We start from the raw sequence: 19,177 nt of genomic DNA on the forward strand, positions 1-19,177 counted from the left end.
AACTAGGTAAAAGAGAATCAAACAGTAATTTGCTTCCTTATGAACATGGCTTGAAAACTTCCATCAAATCATCTGTCATACTATACAGCTCAATTATATGGTACTTGTACTCCATATGGATCAACTTTTCGAGGGAAAACCATTCTGATGCAACAATAATGTAAAAGTCCTTGTTACAGCCCTTTTCGATGAAGATGGTAAAATAAGGAAGCAGCTGCTCATGCCACTGTTTGCAATATTTGGCTTTTTAATGCTAGTTTTAACACACTTTGTATTTCACACAACTTCTTTCCGACATAAAATGCACAACCACAACCTGACTGTGTGACTATCCTGCAAAAGAGCTGCAGATTTGTAAAAAGACCTGAAATAAAGTCCATCATGCTTCTCAAACAGGCATATTCCATAAGTAGCACAAAACAAAGTGTCGGGCTGCATGTGTTACATATAAACATGACCATGGTTTTTCAGGAGTGAACATTTATATTCTCTAAGCTTCTAATAATCTAGTAATCTTTTCTGGCAATACCACGCATTTTCTTCAGCCTTTCAATATGTGACTACAACTTCTACTTTAGCTCAAGTCAGGACGGATCTAAAATAATCTCTTAACTGCTATAATTCTTGCTGCATTCCCCCGCAAGGAAGCATGTGCTATGGCTTCATTGCTTTCTCTCAACCATGAACAAGCTAAAAGCAGGCACCTGAAGTGGGTGGGGAGCCAGGTATGTCCTGCCGACAGCCTCCTGCACTCGTTCACGTAAAAACTTAGCATTATTGTGCAGATCAAGGAAGCGGCGACAGTCACAGGGCAGCAAGTATGCCCGGGGTGCTCCATCAGTCAGCCAAAGAGCCAATGCGCGGCCGATGCCACCAGCCATCTGTGCTTGTGCACCATTAGTGCCAAGCGCAAGGAAGAGCCGCTCCACCTGTGTATGGAATAGAAATAAGATCAAACACAACATATAAAAGGTTGATACATTACAGTATAGTGCATATCCAATTATGAATGTTTAAAGTCAGCTCAACAGCAGGACTAAAACTGACCTTGCAAGGTTAACTGCAGTAAAGACCAAGACAAGTGAAATACAGTCAATCCTGGATATTTCGAATTATTGCTTACATCAAACTCTCTCAATATACCCTTGAAAATTCCATGTAAATTTACAAGAGTGGTGTTCGCCTATATCGAACTCCCATTTCGGGTAACCTTCAATATATTGAACTGTGCACCACGCCCTCCTCCTAGTGGAGCCGCACGGTTCTTTTTCACGCACGAACCTGGGTCGGCTGTGCAGCCTTGAATGCTGCTGGCAGCATTAACGCATAGAGTCCGATTTAGAGCGGCCTTCAGTCTGGCATTATAGTTTTCAACGTGACACGGCTGCCATGCGGAAAAGACAGGGTTCAGTGCACTGGTTGTTGTGCCGTGAAGCCCACCTTGCTGACCGAAGGCTTGCGGCGGCTCTCGCGTAGCCTGCTTCGCTGCCAAAATAGGAGTTATTGTTATGTTTATAGTGTACCAGTAACCAAATTAGACCTTTTATGACCACCTGTGGCTTCTCCCAATGTACCGCCTGCAGCAGCTTTGATGTCAATCCCAACCCTAAAGGCACTTGTGACACGCGTCACAAGACTCAAGCCTTGACATCCCAATCTGTTTTTATTAAATACTGAGAGTGTGTGTTTGCGCCCACAAACAGTATGTATAGTGATGCGCCCCTCTTTTGAAATATGTTGCAAAGTGACGCTAGACGTGCGGGCGCATGCGCGTGCACCTCGCGAGGCGCTGAATTCGCTGCAAGCGGTAGGCTACCAATATGCTGGTGGGACGCGTATCGCAGCATGAAGCACGCTGCTAGCTTGGGTACACCGTATGCACACGTTACAAAGAAGCTCAACTGTTAGCATCTTTTGGCATGTTGCATGCAAACATGCTGTTGGCATGTTGGCATGCAAATTATGGATAGAGCAAACTATTTTGCAATCCCGTTTGGGTTCAATATTTCCAAAATCGACTGCATAATAATTCTATTTTAACTTCATTTCAGTCTCCTTTTTTCACTCTTCATAGCTGACTGAAGTGGTCGCATCCCACATTGCCTCTCCAGCACTTCAATTTATGCACAATTACTGCTTTCATAATTTTAACAATTGCACAAACCAAGCCTAAAATAAGTTTCTGACAATCCAATCAAGTTGATTCACAGAAATGAACAATGAAGCAGTATATCATCATTCCATTCCTGTCCTTTACTGTGTGTGCATATAGGGAGCTTGCACAAATGCTGAAAACGCTATGCATTCTGGGTATTCTTGGGTAGTCCACCATATTCCTGCACAGTGCAGCAGTTGATCGTGGAGCGGGCCGTGCAAATAGTGCCAAAGCGATGGTTTACTGTGCGGTTGTGGGCTGCAACAGCCAAACGCAGACTAAAATGCAAAAGCTGATGTCCGGACAAGACGACTGCGAGTTTTTCAAAATACCGAAGGTACACTTGCACGAATGCGACAAGACCAAGGAGCTCTCGGAACGTTGCCAGCGAGGATAGTTTGCACGCATCAACAGACGTGGCATTCACAGCAGTCTGGACAAATACCAAGTGTGTGCAAGTCATTTCGTGTCAGGTACGTAAACGAGTATCGATGTCTGGCAGCCTGCACGTCGCACTGGACAATTTGTTTACCTTTTCGCAGCCGTGTGTCTTGCGTTAAGTCGGGAGCAGCTCCGTGGTTGCTTTGTATTTATGCGTGCACCTCAAATTGCTGCAGGAGCTCACCTAGCTTCACGTGCTCATTTTGAAGGTCGGCCATCTAAACTTTTCGATGACTGCAATCCTGATTGGGCCCATCGTTGCACCTGGGGTGCACACATAAAAGCAAAGCAACCACGGTGCCCCTCCCAACTTAAACCCAGAATGCATAACGCTTTCAGTGTTCGTGCAAGCTCCCTATAATTTCAGCACTTTCCCAACACACTGAAGAACTGCGATATACAGCTAAGCCCACTCATGGGTACACTAGCCTAGCTACGTGCTACAAAGCAACTAACTATCCAACATTTGTTGTACGTTCATAATAAATAAAGCATATATTAGTTCAGAAATATTATTGTTGCTATCGAAAGCAATTTTCTCACCTCTGAAGTTTCCCCCAGTATAGAGTAATTGTCAGGTGAAAATGTCTCTGGTGCAGTCACCAACTCGGCAAGCTCCAAGTGCTGAAGCCCTGGAAAGCGATGCTGGAACTGACTGTAGATGCTCTCTGAAATGAAATGGAATGTGATAAAATGGTTCAGTGCATATAAAAGTTGCCACTCAAATTTTACAATGAATCACAAGACTTTTCATAAAACACAAATATACTAATAAAATGTACGGCAGCCAAATCACATTTTCTATAGCTGCTAAGTTTACTAGGAGAGTTTTCGATAAAGAGAAACCAATGCATCCACACTTTAGGTAAAATCTAATGGCAAGAAATAGGAGCCAAACTTTTAAAATGCTTTCAGAGTGACAAAAAAAAGTAATAGTATTGCAAGTTTTCAGCTGGCCATACTTAGGTACAAAAATGTGACCAGTGCTCATTTAAACTTCTTTTGACAAAGTGACAATGAGGCTAAGGCAAAATTTTCTTTTGCAAACAGATAGGCAGAGCTTGAAAGGCTTTCAAGTAGCACTTAAATGTTTTGTAAATGTACTAGCGGCGTGTTCTGCATTACAGTATGTCCATATTGGTCATAATTTTTTTACCAGTTTTGTTTTCTAAATGTTGTGTAGCTGCAAAGCAACACAACAAAATGTGGCATAACCTTTGACGATTACTAAAGTTATTTCTGTAACTCTATTGCTTTGAAGTAGTAATAAGTATAGTATTCTTTATTTTGTCCTGAAGTATAAAGGATATCAGAGTGGAATTGCATTAAAGTAGCTAAATATAAGACAAGCACAGCAAACAGTTTGGAAGCGATCCTTTCGAATCACACTGCAATTTTTTACGCTCCAATAATAGGCAACTCAGCTGAAAAAGAAGAACTGGAACTAGAGTGGAGCACTGGGCTTGTGGTTTGAGCATCCATCTCGTATGCATGAGATGGTACCCAGTTTCACCGGGTACCAACTGGTTTGCAATGAGTACAATCTTTTTCTGCCAAGGTGTTCTCTGCATACTTGGGAAAACAGGTCCCTAACCTAGTTTTGTGTAGGTGAAAACACCTCGTGCTACTGCACTCTCTGGTCAAAGCTGCCCTTGCACTATACGAACTTCATTCTCATCAACAATTGAAATGGGCCAAAATACAATTAAAACCAAGTGAATTTCAATTTCTTCCAAGTACGTTTTGACCAGTTCCAGTTTTTTTGTTGTTTTTTTAAAGGGGGGGGGATACTTACGAAACTGAGCATAATCTGGTGGCAGGCGCACGAATTCAAACCGGTCAGGAACGTCATAATGAAAAAGTGGTTTTGCTATTTCCTCAAAGCCACCAAGGAGGAATCCGTCACCAAAACTTCGGCAGTAGACACGGCCATCATAATCCCATACAACTGCATGAATGTGAAAAGAAACATTTTTAGGCATTAAGAGGGGCCCAGCAATTAAAACAATTCGTGATATTTATGCACAGAATGTGATAAAGTTGGCAGAGACATGCAACTTCTTTCGCTGGCTTCCAAACTGCAATCTAGGTATTTTAATTTATCTGGTATAGCCTATCGAGTAACTACATTTAACACCACCTTAAAGTAACCCCGAGAGCATTAAATGATTAAGGAGAAAGTGCACAAATTTCTTATGTTAGTGCATTGACAAAGCCCTCTGTTGTGCAATAAAGCTTTTCTTTTCTTTTGCTGCCCAGTATTACTTAGGCAAATAAAAGTTAAACTCCAGAATGAATATTTGCATGTATACATCATTTTACAAAAATAACTCTTAAAATCTCCTGAATGTGTACACAGAAAAATTGAGAATCTGTTACACTCCTCAATGTCACATAATGTACAAAAAGCAGAATCATTCTGCTCTCCTTTATTACAAAGTGCCGAACGAATAAGCAATAGCTATCACAGAAAAAGTGAAACCTAGGAAAAATCACTATTAAGGTTTATTCCTTCTTTTGCTTCATTTATCACCTCATAAGTGAAAGTTCGTTAATTCAAACCTCGATAATTTGAATTTTCGAATAATTCGAACTACACTACTCGGTCCGGCCAAGCTCCATAGAGATCTGTGTATAAAAAAGCTCGTTAATTCGACACGAGTCGGTTCCGCTACGGACAATTCGAACTACGCGCCGCCGCATCTGGGCGGCTTGGCGCACATCACGCGAAAAAAAAAAAAAAAAGTAAGGAAACACCTCCGCGATCGAAAGGCATAATTAGAGGCTGCACATGTCCAAAACGGGGACAGAAGATGGAACCAGGTAAAACCATGGAAGAGTAGGTAAAACTTAAATGGCACCATGACCGGCGCGGTGGCCGGCAGCGTTGGAAGGGACGTCGACCGCAGCAAAAGTCAATGCATGGCCGCGCGGCAGCGGCTGCCTACTCTCTCTTCTGCGCAACCTCATAGCTCGCAACTAAATACTCGTTAATTCCAACCCTGCTAATTTGGAAATAGAGATAAGTACTGTCTGCGCGGTCCCAGCCAACGCCCATAAAAGGCTATGATCTCGGACGGGCACTATGGGTTAAACTTTCTTTTTTTTTTTTTTTTTTTTTTTTTTTTTACAATAGTCATCCATCCTTCCACCCATCAGTCGTCAACTGAAGCACGCGAGTCAGCCGCGATCGTGACGCCGACTTTTATCCCGTTCGTTCCAATGATTGGAGTGGCAGTAGACAGCGCCCGCCTCAGTCGCTCATAGCATGATAAAGCGAACGTAGTGAAAAGGAGGCTTGCACAACCGGACAAGCGCTGGCACTTTGCCAAGTTCGCTTCCCTCCCCCCTGCCGGAGCTAAAGTCAAAAAGATAAATGCGCTGTTATAGCTGGGCAGCATCTTTGCGCACTGCCAAGAAATGTGTTGTGGACCGTGATGGCGCGAAACGGAGGGACGCGCTAACGACTGATGCCTTCACTAAATACGGTACATTTACCGTAATACAAATGGTTCTGGTCAGTTTTTTCGAGGCCATCCGATAATTCAAACCTCAGATAATTCGAACTTTTTTCCCAGTCCCGTGGAGTTCGAATTAATGAGCTTTTACTATACTTTTGCTTGCAGCCAGAAAAAGCCGGCATCACAAGTAACGGATGCTCTTTTTTTCTGATCTGTCCTCTTTATGATGACTCTAACTTTGTCATCAAAAACTCACGAAATTCGCAATCCGCTGGGTTCATCACAAGTATGACCCACTTACAATTTCTGATAACCACGCATAAGAAACATTATTTCCTAAATACATTGCTTATTTCATTACAATTTTTGATCACAAGACAGATGAAGACCTTTGGGTTACAATAAGTAAAATAAGAGACTGAAAATTTTGCCCATCCAGTCATTTTATTTACCATGTCCCCGTTGAATAATAAGCAAGCCCAGCATTCTCACCACAAAGAAAGAAAAAAGGTTGCAGAAGTAATATTTCAGTATAATCTACAAGCTGGAAATAATAGAGGCCATTACAAAGCATTAGAAAGATACAAAACAACCCATGCAATGCCATGCAATTAATTCTTCTCTTTTCTGAAAGACAGCCTCACCAGGTAGCGAGTCCCTTGGTTGGTCCAAGGCTTTAGTAATGGCGAACGAATGCTTGGCAGCATGAATGGGAACCATGAATTTGGGTTGACTTGCTTGCCCAAGCTCTCGAGACCACTGAAGACATGCGTGAAACACAGTATTATGTATTACATGTATCCTACCAATTTCAACAAATATCTTGCATCATTATGTCCATGCACTAATCAGGCAAAACACAAAAGTGAGAAACCAAACTGGAATCACAACAGGCCCTGAACCACCTCTTCAGCATGTCAAGTAAAGTAAGGAAAGAACACCTTCACAATTATCACAGCCATGTCAAATGACTCCAAGCAGCATGCAACAATATGCTGCAATGAACCTGCCCCCCCCCCCCCCCCCCCCTGTAACATCAGCACTTGTGGGTGTAGTTCATATTGTGGAAAAGTGCACAAGAGGCAAATAATTGAGAAAAGGGAAGACCGGTGGATGCTAGTATCGCCCCTCAAAATAGCCATGAAAGCAATGCAACCATCAGCAATATGATAACTGCATGCACACTTAGTAGGCACAGTACTGCTTCCATAGGTGCAAACCAAGAACAACGAAAGAGAAAATTTGAGTTGAGTAAGCTGCAAAAGCTTAATACGTTCCTCTAACTTCCCTGCTCTTGTTTTGAACTGAGGAAGAATCCTTTCAGAGAAGCATAGCTCAAAGGCATCTTATTCAATTCCAGAGAAATAGTACTCATGATGTGCAGGTGGGAATTTCACAGCCCTTCAAAGATAAAATTACTAAGCTCTGATCAGCTCAAACATCAATTCTAGTTTAAAAAAAATAACGATATATATATATATATACATATATATATATATATATATATATATATATTTTTTTTTCCCTTTAACTTTTTTTTTGTCCAGTATGTCTAACCATAGCAGAAACAGCTAGCATCTCTTCAACCGATTATATGCACAGCTTGCTTGAAATTTTGAAAGATACCCAGACTAGACAGCTTTCAGATGCATTCTTATACAGCGGGCGATTAATGCAGTATAAAAGCACCTTCAAAGCTGAAAATGAAAAAAAGAATGCAAGGTACCTAAAAAACGTTTTTGGAACACTGTTCAGTTCAGTCGTTCAGTCATGTCCGACTCTTCGTGACTCTATGGACAATGTCACGCCACGCTTTCCGGTCTCTCACCATCTTCCTAACATCACATAACTTCATCTGCAGTGCCTCGAGAATGCCATCTAACCATCGCGTTCGCTGCCTACCCCTTCTCCGGCGACCCTCAACCTTTCCCAACATCAAATCTTTCTCCAGAGACTCTTCTCTTCTCATCAGATGACCAAAGTAGCTGAGCTTTAACTTTAGAATTTGACCCTCCAATGAGCAGTCAGGGTTTATGGTCGACAATATCAACTGATTTGATCTTCTGGCAGTCCAAGGAACTCTTAAGAGTCTCCGCCAGCACCACAATTCAAACGAGTCAATTCTTCGGCGGACAGCCTTCTTCACAGTCCAACTCTCGCATCCATACATCACAACTGGAAAGACCATAGCACGAGTTATACGGATCTTGGTTGGCAGACTAATGTCTCTGCTCTTTACTAGACAGTCAAGGCTAACCATGGCTCTCTTTCCCAGCAGCAGGCATCTCCTAACTTCATGGCTGCAGTCTCCTTCCGGGGTAATCTTGGAGCCCACAATTGGAACACAAAACGCCAGAAATCTCTGGTTTTCCATAATTTCAGTGTTTCAAATGGTTTTCCATAATTTCAGTGTTTCAAATACATTAATAGTGCAGCCTTCCTGCACCCATGTGCCAAGTTGCAGGATTCCAAACAGTGGATATCAATACACACAATATTAAGGTTAGCCTCAAATGCAGTTATTAAAAACTGCTTCATCAAAAACCAAAAATGAGTGAAAACGATTCCACACAAAGTATGTCTAAAATAAAACAAAACATTTTACTTTACTTTGCACACTTCAGCATTACCACCAATTAACTATTTTCACATAAGGGTTGTTTCCTTACACATGAAGATGGCCTTTCACCTTTTCCAAAATTATAAAGTTCACCTTTTACAAAATTATAAAGTTGCAAAGCTTGCAATGGGGAGGAGTACAGGCAATGTATGGTAATACCAGCCACCTGGATCTAATTTCTAATCAGTAAATTTGCTATTTACAGTTCCTTTTCTATGTTCAAAAGTCCAGTGACGAAAGAGTTTTTATTTAAAATGCTTTCCTGCAAATTTTTGAGAGAAGTGACAAAACACAATGATATCCCCACTAGTTTTCTCACACTTCATATTCAGTACAGAGGACACTTATTACAGAATGTGCCCTTTTTGGCTGCTATTAAGATGCAGAATCAGAATTGTGGAGCAGCAGAAAAAAAAAATGTGGCCCCTCTAAATTCACTACAGAAATAAAATAATCAATTCTGCACAGTATAAAGTCACCTTCTCTACTGCTGTTTTTCTCAACTCCCACCCCCAAATTTGACAAAAAAGTTGAAAATGCACTCACCATGCCACCGGCAAGGATGAAATATTCGCAGCTGATGCTTCCCAGTTCTGTTTCCGCTTGTACTACGACACCCTGGTCGCTGACAACTCGTTTAACGCAGCAGTCTTCAATGTATGTTGCCCCTGAAGTTATAAGCAGCACATGCAGTGTAAAAGGCCACTCTCCATGAATATACTTACTCCATGCTTAAAAGCAGAAATTCTGACCCTCATAGACATCTGACACCCTAGCCCTCTCAGACACCTTAATTATGAAATGCCTTTGATACCCCCTTCTCTCTCTCTTTCTTCTTTTTTTTTTTTTTAAAAAAAGATAGAAGCATACTGTTTATGTTCAGACATCCTCTAACTCCGAAGCCCTAGTCTAGGCCCACACAAAGCTCCAGCTCCTGTCAGACCTTTAGCATTTGCTGATGCAAATCTAGCAGTGATAAAATGCCAACTTGTTTATGCCACAAATACGAAAAGTGTTCAATATGCCTCGAGCATATAAGGTGCTAGTCTGTGAGCTAAAATCAACTCTTAGTTTTCAACCAGCCTTTTCTCGAGCTGGCCACAATGCTGCTGCACTCTAAGTATTACTGTAAATTCTATAATTCCTGGAACTTCAACACACAATTTCACCGCTGTCTTTTATCCTTCATCCCCGAGAAAGCAGTGTCAATTTTTTTTTTTTTACAAATAAAAAAAAAAGAAAAAAAAAACACTGCAATATTCATTATGTTCAGTTGAGAGGTGACCTCAAAACTGCATTGGTGCATTATTTCTTGCCTCATATAGTGTGACTGATATAGCATCAGAATTTTTCAACCCAATTTACCCCACAGCACCTCTCTGACACCTAAAAAATTGAATTCACCCATGACTGTAATGTGCTCTTGCAACTTTAGGACAACCACTGGCCAAGTAGTCAGTCATCAAAATATCTCCTCCTATAAAACATCTCCCCAGCAGTCTTTGATTTTGTGAGTGGCAAAAGATTTTGATGCTGTCAATTCAAGTCCTGAATAGTGAAGCGATATTGCTTGCCCTCAGAGTCTGCACTGCAAAATAAAGGTCAATTTCTAATAGTAAACTTCCAGCAGTAAACTCTCTGCGTGCAGACCTTAGACATTCTAAATTACTTGTGTCAGGTGATCTGCACAGTTCCACATGAGAAAATGTGGTACTAAAAACAGATTGACAGAGGAATGATAGCATATGCACCTGATCACTAAGCAATTTGTGCTGTCATCCCTAAGCTCATCCAGTTTGTAGGTACGTCATTTGTCCCTCTCCACATGAAGAAAACAAATGAGATAACCATATAAACTCAGACAATGACAAACCTCCTTGCTGTGCCAAGTCAGCCATCGTCTGGCACAATGCCACAGGATCGACTGTGCCATCTCCAGGAACAAAAACTCCTCCCTATTAAAAAAAAAGTGGTTGCATTATTTATTAATTTAACCTGGATCTCACAAAATGCGTAATTGTTTTCACTGGACACTAACAAACACGACTTGATATAATGGCAGTATGCCCCAATATTCACTAGTAGTATTACGACACTAAACGGGAACACTAAGTCCAGCCAGATTTAGAGGTTACTGTCCCAAGAATGTCAAACATGCATTTTTACTCAGACCGCCAGAGTGGCGCAGTGGTTACGGTGCTCGATTACTGTACCCAAGGATGCGGGATCGAATACTAGCCTTGGCGGTCGCTTTTCCATGGAGGCGAAAAGCAAAGCGTGCATGTGCTGTGCGATGTCAGTGCACGTTAAAGAACTCCAGGTGGTCGAAAGTCCTCCACTATGGCATCTCTTATAGCCTGAGTCGCTCTGGGACATTAAACCCCATAAACCAAACCAAACCATTTTTACTCAGAACAAAGCTTGGATAAGCCAGAAAATTATGTACAAACCAATTTACTCAGACCAAAGCTTGGATAAGCCAGAAAATTATGTAAACGGTTGGTTGGTTTGGTTTACGGGGTTTAACGTCCCAAAACGACTCAGGCTATGAGTGATGCCGTAGTGGAGGGCTCAAGAAATTTTGACCAACAGAGGTTCTTTAATGTGCACCAACATCGCACAGCACACAGACGCCTAGCTTTTCGCCGCTATCGAAAAGCAGCCGCCGAGGCCGAGATGCTATCCCGCATCCTAGGGCACAGTAGTCGAGCGCCCTAACCACTGCGTCACTCTGGCGGGGCAAATTATGTAAAAGCAAAAAAAGAAAAAAAAAGAAAAAAAAAAAAGTTCAGAGATGCCCTTCAGGGATTCAACTGTGCCTAGTCAATCAAATTCTTCATCAGCCACAATTTGTTGATCAGCTTAACAGGTATCATCAAAATAGGCTGAAAACAGTGCCGCGAGCTCTGGTGATGCGAATGCAACGTATGTTCACTTTACATATACTGCCCAGTTAGCCTGCACAAAGTCAACTACACAACTTGACAAGCACAAGCTAAGCAAAAGCTCTCAGAGTCATTCATACACTTTAGTTGTGAGGCCATCATGACTTGAGAGGGTGGCTCACATCAATGTGGTAAAAAGCAGGGTTCTCCTGAAAAACACTTTTAACTAGTCAAAAAGTGAAACAGTTCCATTTTCCTTTGTTTTCTCCGATTCGCAAAGAGCTCGGAAGGTTATAATTCACAAAAATGGCATGACACCATCGTGCTCTTAAGGCGGTTTAAAAGGGGAAGGAAATGAAAGGCATCATTCATGAGTTTTTCAGCAGCAAAATCCCTTTTACACATTAAAAAAAAAAAACCCTGCCAGCTTTCACAGCCAAGTGTTGGTTCCTGTTTCCATTACCATTTCTTTTTAATTGCACTAAAGCCACAACGACCTATTAGTAGGCAGAACATGGTGGCTAGGCATCTTTTAGAACAGAGAATGGCTCTCACAAGACCGCTGAACATGGTAGACATCTACACTGACGTTGCATTTAGAAATGAAAGGGTAAGTGTGGCATGGGTGTGTGTGCCAGCGCCCCAACACAACGGGCAGCACACATGCCACCTACCAGGAGGAGCAATTTTACACGCCGAGCTGCTTGCCCTATGGGGAGCCATAAACACCATTATGACAGCTGCGGCCACAAGAGATAATTTCAATGAATATCAAATTATTACCGACTCATACGCAGCGATTGCAGATCTGATGGCACCAACAACAGAAGATGCAGTGGCCAACGACATCAGAAAGAGGCTGAAGCGAATGCAGGAAGTTGGAAAAGAAATTAAAATTACATGGACACCGGGACATACTGGCATGGACGGGGGAAACGCAGCTGCGCACGCAGCCGCCGCGCAAGCGGGCGGGCTTGCCGACAGGTGCAACGCCCCACACACTAAATCCATGCCTAACCCAATAGACTTAAATCCCAACCAAACAATGCTCACTAAAGGCTCCCCTGGCAGAGGATAATGCACTATGTACGCACGAAAACAAAACATGACAGCAGGCTTAGGCTATATGAAGCAACACCAACGCCGGTGTTTGACAATATGAAAGGGCTCACTCGACCCCAAGAGATGTTTTTCAACAAAGTAATAGCGCACACAGCCTACACACCACACATACTTGACAAGTGGTTTCTCAACAGACACAAAACACTCAAACACAACATATGCACCCACTGTCAGGAACAGTGTACAGCAGAACAAAAGCATCTTATATGGCGATGCGAATCTTTTTCACGAGGAAAAAACAAAATTACGCATATTCTACATAACGACATGTCCGCTCTAGCACGTCAGATACTATCAAGCACTGCAATACAACATGCCATTGCACCCATGGCAGTGAGAGTGGCCTGCTTTGAGTAGTGTGAGAGAGGTCGACTTACAGCGCGCAGATGGGCAGCATGGCAAGCAACGAGAATCAGCTTGAAGAACCGTGAAGAAACGAGATCCCATCCCTCCCAATTCCCTAATTACCCAAACAGCGGCCAAGAGACATCCCTTCAATTCATTCTTTATTCATCACTTTATTCATTCATTAACATCCCAAGCACCTAGCATAACAGCAGCACTCTTCAAAAATTCCACAAATTATGAAACAAGTCAAATATGCACAACTGCAGAATTTGTTCCATGAAAGAATAAAGGTTGAAGGCAAATTTTCAAAAAAGATAAAAACCTCATAAAGCCCATTCAGTATAACCACATAGCCTTGAAAACTGCTCGACTACATGCACACATGCCAAGTATAAACAAGGATGGAATAAAAGCTCACAATACCGTCGTTAGTAAAGGTTAGGGATAAGCTAGTAACTTAAAAATGTAAAGACACCCTTCTGAAAGAGGTGCCTTTACACCCCTCATATCATGCTATAAGCACAGAAAAGTTTCTATACCAGCTAAGGAGCTACTAGCCATAAAAGTGTAAAAAAAGGACACTGTATTAGTAACCATCGTGACACCGTAAATACCAACCACGAGGTCCTTGGTTGAAAGATAAGGATGCCGTTCCGAAAGTGTAGAAGGCTGCTGGACCACACATTCAATGCCCCTTGCTCTGTGCAAAAATGAAACAAACAATTTCTGAATTTTTCAGGTTACTCGCACCTTACAGTGGAGTTTATCTACATTAGAAATAATATGCAGATACGAAGAATTCAAAAAGAAAAAATGGACAACGACATATTTTCTGCAATGGTCAATGGTAATGCCCACATCCAGCAAAGTACAGCTAACAGTACAAAAAGTTACAAAAACTTGAAAACTGTTTGTTAATCCTCCAGTTTAATGCAACAATTATACTACTAGAATACAAGTACACTACTAGTGATAATGTATGGTATCAAAATAATTAAGGACTTGCTTCTAGCACCCACTAATGAAACATCAAACAATTCAATGACTAGTTCCAAGGTAGGACTTTGCTCCGTACCGTGCTTCAGCAGCAAGCCGCAGGAGTGATGTCATCCGCTTTTCTGTCCTGGCAACACTAAGTGAGCCACACATCCTCCAACCTTGAGAGACAAGTAGACCAAAGGTTTTGTGGACAATTTACACCACAATCAATAATGAACTACACATACACAAGCAAGCAAACAAACAAAAACGCAACAAAATTAAACTGTGATCCCATCCCCACCTGAAAACATGCTAGTGTAAGTACACAACACTTTGATATAAACACAATAGACTGATATTGATTCATTTTTGAGTGCAAAATGGCGCAAAAGGTAGAAGGACAGAGGGATCAAGAAAGCTCATGCTCATCTGTGTGCTTTCTTGGTTCCTCTGCCCTTCATCCTTTTGCACTGTTTTCCACCCAAAAATTAATTACTACCAACTCGCCCAACCGACCATCCTACAAGAGTGATGTTACACATGGCAGATAAAAATTAATGAGACAAAGTCTAAACATCCAATGTCTGCCTCTGTCCTAAGCACTCTCTCCAAATATTCACTATACATGCCAGTCATTTCAGCTATGACTTTTAGTCATATTGAAAAACACACTTTTCAAGGTAAAAATTCTCCATTTTCTTTTGAACACAGTACTGCGGCAAGGTGGAAATCCTTCTGGTTTAAGGAAAAATTCCCAAATGACTCCATTCATTTCCCAGTTGACTGCAAATGGAACACAACTGGATATCAACTGCTTTCAATTGGAAACAACCATAAATTGCTCCTTAAACCAACTTGATTAGTTATGATTTTAACCTAAAAACCCTGAACTGAACTGTTCAAGACCCAGGAGGTGATAAGCTGCAATGAATAAATGATATCTGTTCAAGCAGTCATTATTACCTTTTTGGTTACATGACGCCATGACAGAAGACTTTGGGTGTTATCTTACACTTGAGTGTAACAGAAAAAGGCATACAACATGTGCACTGCTGACGCTGAATGACATATGCTCATTGGTGGCTTTGCACGCAGTTTAACCACTCAGTTTCCATTGAACAGTCGGGTGGCCAGAATGTTTTTGCTAGGCACAAGTCCATTTCATAACTGTTCATACTAAGCTAGCTACCACCAGACATTAATAAAAATGTTAATAAGAAATTGGTAAGGCTCCCAGCAACCAATTTTCATCTAAACCATAATAGTACTTCAGCCCATATTTGAAATTTTAATCCCATGCTTTAGCTACCCTCTGTTGTTTATTTCCCTAATTATAGACAGTTGCAGCAATCATTCACACGAGGGCTAACTGTTGAATGCCTTTGCAAACAGTTGATGCTTGAACACCATGTAATCAAACAAGTCATATTAAAGGAACACTAAAGACACCCAAATATGCTATCAAAATCTAATAAACGGCATTTGGTGACACTGTCGCCACATATCCAGCAGCAAAAAATTGAATTATTGCTGAGATATTACAATAAGAAGTTGAGATTTTTTTTGTTCCCGCCGATCGAATTCAAACTGCTTTCTCCTACTACGTAGTCAGGTAGGTTGACGCACACTATGACTCACGAGGAGACTCCATGATTGCTACCACGCGGGGAGCGGAGAATACTTGGCAGGTGCGTTCCGAGGGGCGCATCGGCTGCTCCGAGCTCGTATTTCAGGCGCCGCAGGCCCAAACCAAACTATCCGAGCACGCACGAAGTGCCTGAGCCGGTACACCACCGAAACTGAAATAGATGCCTGTAGTGCCGTGTTAGCTGAGAGACTAGCGGCATCTACCGACAAGCGGACGAAATGAGTATATTTTTATATTTGTCTTGCAACATTTACCTTTTCTTTTCGTCTTTTTGCCGTCGTTTACGTGTGATAAAAGCATGCTATCATATTCGAGACAAAACCGACTATCGCATTCAAGCGGTCAACGTAACTCGCATTTGTCGGCCTCCGGGATCCCTTGCGCATCACGTGATTTGTAGTTGTGAGCCTCGGCCATTTCGGCTGTGGCGGCGATACCTGTATTCCTGTTCTTCCTCTTTACTACCTTATAACAGCTCTGTTTTCAGTATGAGTGGCTTTTTTGTAACCAGGAACTGGCATTCTATCAATGCAAGCCCACTTCATTTTTCTCTTTAGTGTCCCTTTAACATCTTTGAGATAACAAATACATGAGCTGCACACATATCTGCCTTTTTGGAAAGTAGCTGCACAGCCATCACTGCATAATGGCATACAATGTGGAGCTTTTAAATGCAGTTCAAAACAACTGCATTTTATGAAAAGCACTGAACAATGGCTCTTAATAAGGTGAACCATAGAAGGCCTCCAAGAAACTCTACAATGTCAGCACACAGATGTTTCTGTGTTTTTTCCCTATTAGCTTCATTTGAGAATTTGGTACAAATGACAAGTCCCAAAAAGAGAGTTCTGGTTTTGCTACATGCATCACATATAACAATTAAAGCTTCAACTTGATGATGATGCATAATTTGTAATATAAGTCTCATAGATGCTGTGATACATGTATCTTTATAAATCAAGTCTTAGATTTCCAATATATGCTGGAAGGTTGGGATAATAATGTTTCAGCAATGATAGTACTATAGGTGTGCATGGGCCGAAATTTTGAGCTCGAGTCCGGCCAGGGCCCGACGCTACAGACCCGAACCCGGCCGGCCCAACTCGGATAGGGACTGAGCACGGCCCGGCCCAGCACTCAGATTTATGGTCTGGGCCAAGCCCGGCCCGTCATCCTAAATATTAGCCGCTGAAGCGATGAAAAGAATGTAATTTCAGAACGATAGGTTTATCCAAGGTCTTAACATGTTGAGTTCTCACGTTTGGAATGACAAATTTACTGAATATATAGGGGCACAGGATGGATATAAAATTAAATTATTGTGCAAAAACAACAAGTGATCCATTTAATTGAGGGATTTGCGGCACTTCTAGATAATGAACCCGGTAGCGCTGAAGTTTCGTTTGGCGCCACAACGTGTGGTTGGGATGACTAATACGTTATTTGATAGGAAAGCGAGTTTTCGGTAAGCAGCTTGTTTGCTTCTCCAAAAGTGTGCTAGCTCTAAACTTAAACAAGGGGCTGATTTTGTGGTCAAATACTCACCTGGCTAACCATGTGCTTTGAGCGTTAAATTTTCGCCACGAGAAAAACAAGAGGAAACTTTTGCATCGCAGATGCTTTGAGCTATGTTCCGCTTCAAACAAGGCCATGTCGAGGCAGGAGTAAGTCACAATAAAGGCGTGTGATAGGCGACAGCGTGGCGCGAATCTTGAAATGGATACCTAAACATCGGCGCCAGTGTTACCAAAGCAGAGATGCAAAACTCGAAACTAAACAGCCCACAAGCGGCCCCTCTGCACGGTCACTGACAGCCACTAAAGGTCTGTTCGTCGCGAGGAAGCAGGAAGGAAAGGTGAGTCAATGCCAGGAAATAACTTGGAAGCTTTCGCGTGGGGAGGACGCGGGAAAATGCTGCGCATTCTAGACGCTTACCGCACTATGTCCGTATCCGCGCTTTCGCAAATGTTGCATGTGTTTGTGATGGGGGTGTCCGGCCTGGCCCAGCCCACCCGAGACAAATATACCTTGGCGCCCGAGCGAAAGGGCTTTCGAGAGGCCCGAGCCCGGCCCACGGGTCAGGCCGGGTACGGGCTTTCGGGCCAGTCCGAGCCCATGCACGGCTCTAGATAGTACAAGGCACCAGCAAAAATTAACACCTAGGTACTGAGAATGGTTAGAAAGAATAATTTTGACTTAGGCACACTTTACTCACTTAAAACAGTTTTGTCTCCCATTTTTCTGGGTCAAAAGTACCATGGTAAAAGCTGTCCATCATTTTAAAACTTGCGAAGTATAATTTTTGGAGAACATGGGCAAGTCTAGAAAAATTAGGGGGTCTCTTAGATGTCTCTTAGAGGAAAATGGCGAGAGCCTACCCTTCCTATCCTATAATTTGCCTCCCATCATTAGCCTCTTGTCGGCATTCGTTGCAGTGCTACATATAATTATAATTGGTTTACAAGAAAGGAAAGGCACAGTACCTATCACACTCTCTCCAGCAAGTGTGAGTTTGGGCGGTACACTATCGCTCCTGTCGCGTGGCGTTCCTTGGCGCGCGTTCAAGTATGGCATTGCAGATGGCAGGGATGCATCCCGCCTCAACCAATCAGAATGCCGCAAAAGCGGGAAGCACTTTGTCCACAACAGCATGAACCATTAAAGGCTTTCGCCTTAAAAAGCACATTAATTACCCAATTGGAAATTCCATGCATGGCTTGATGGTTCTATAGTTTCTTTTTGATCCTTTCAGTGATTTGCATTATTAAAATGAATGACATGATAGCCATTATCACAATAAAGAAGTACTGCAAGCTTGTCAATATGGATATGGAAGGGGTATATATATTTTTGTGCAGAATGATAGAGAAAAATAACAAATGCATTCACTTACCAATATCATGTCCTGCGTCATGTAGTTCTTGGTAAAGCTTGGCACTGGAACGTGCAATAATGCCATCTATTGTTGGTTGGAGCTGGCCCACCAAGCCACTACTGCGCCATGTTGCCCCACAGCCTATGCTGTCAAATAAACAAAAATCATCCCAGAGTTTTTTCGCGACGAATTCAAGCACTCTTAAGAAAAGCGACAAAAATTATGTTTGAAAGAGACTTGTTCGGAAACTCTGGAATTCTGCCTGTACCAATACATTATTGATGCTGATATTTGGCGGTAGTGCATCAATGGAGAGCCCAAGGCGTCTTTTATGAAAGCTGCAAAATTAATACATTCTAAATGGACACCATATGTGAAACCTCCAACTGTAAGAACTTCCTCCTACTGCAAGACAAGAGGCAATCTTCATCAGCAAAATTATCGAAATTAAAAATCTCCTCTAAACATCTCTGCGGCCTAAGTTCTTGTCATCCTTACTTGTGCTGGAAGCCATAGATGAGCACTGACTCCAGGCCTCTGAAACGCACTACCCAATTTTCACGCTATCGTATATCTAATTCAGGTGCGAATAATTTTTCAAATAATGGAAAATGTTAAAACTTGTAATTTTTATTGAGCGC

General features: G+C 42.1%; 1 protein-coding gene across 2 annotated transcripts in view; it reads right to left on the reverse strand.

Annotated features, from left to right (window-relative positions):
- The window catches only part of LOC146201811 (pyruvate dehydrogenase phosphatase regulatory subunit, mitochondrial-like), a 42,348-nt gene that overhangs the window by 20,466 nt on the left and 2,705 nt on the right, over positions 1-19,177 (reverse strand). The window contains exons 3-11 of one of the 2 annotated variants that reach the window (XM_084587771.1): positions 18,555-18,682; positions 14,108-14,189; positions 13,651-13,732; positions 10,551-10,632; positions 9,224-9,345; positions 6,702-6,816; positions 4,392-4,544; positions 3,140-3,264; positions 705-929 (exon numbers count right to left, since the gene is read on the reverse strand). In XM_084587771.1, coding sequence (XP_084443897.1) covers positions 705-929; positions 3,140-3,264; positions 4,392-4,544; positions 6,702-6,816; positions 9,224-9,345; positions 10,551-10,632; positions 13,651-13,732; positions 14,108-14,189; positions 18,555-18,682 — 1,114 coding nt within the window. The remainder of the gene's footprint in view (positions 1-704; positions 930-3,139; positions 3,265-4,391; positions 4,545-6,701; positions 6,817-9,223; positions 9,346-10,550; positions 10,633-13,650; positions 13,733-14,107; positions 14,190-18,554; positions 18,683-19,177) is intronic. The other variant, XM_084587772.1, reaches the window with a different exon arrangement.

This window comes from Amblyomma maculatum, chromosome 1, assembly GCF_055883805.1.
Source record: "Amblyomma maculatum isolate TAMU_Amacu chromosome 1, ASM5588380v1, whole genome shotgun sequence".
In the NCBI taxonomy this organism is placed as follows: Eukaryota; Metazoa; Arthropoda; class Arachnida; order Ixodida; family Ixodidae; genus Amblyomma; species Amblyomma maculatum.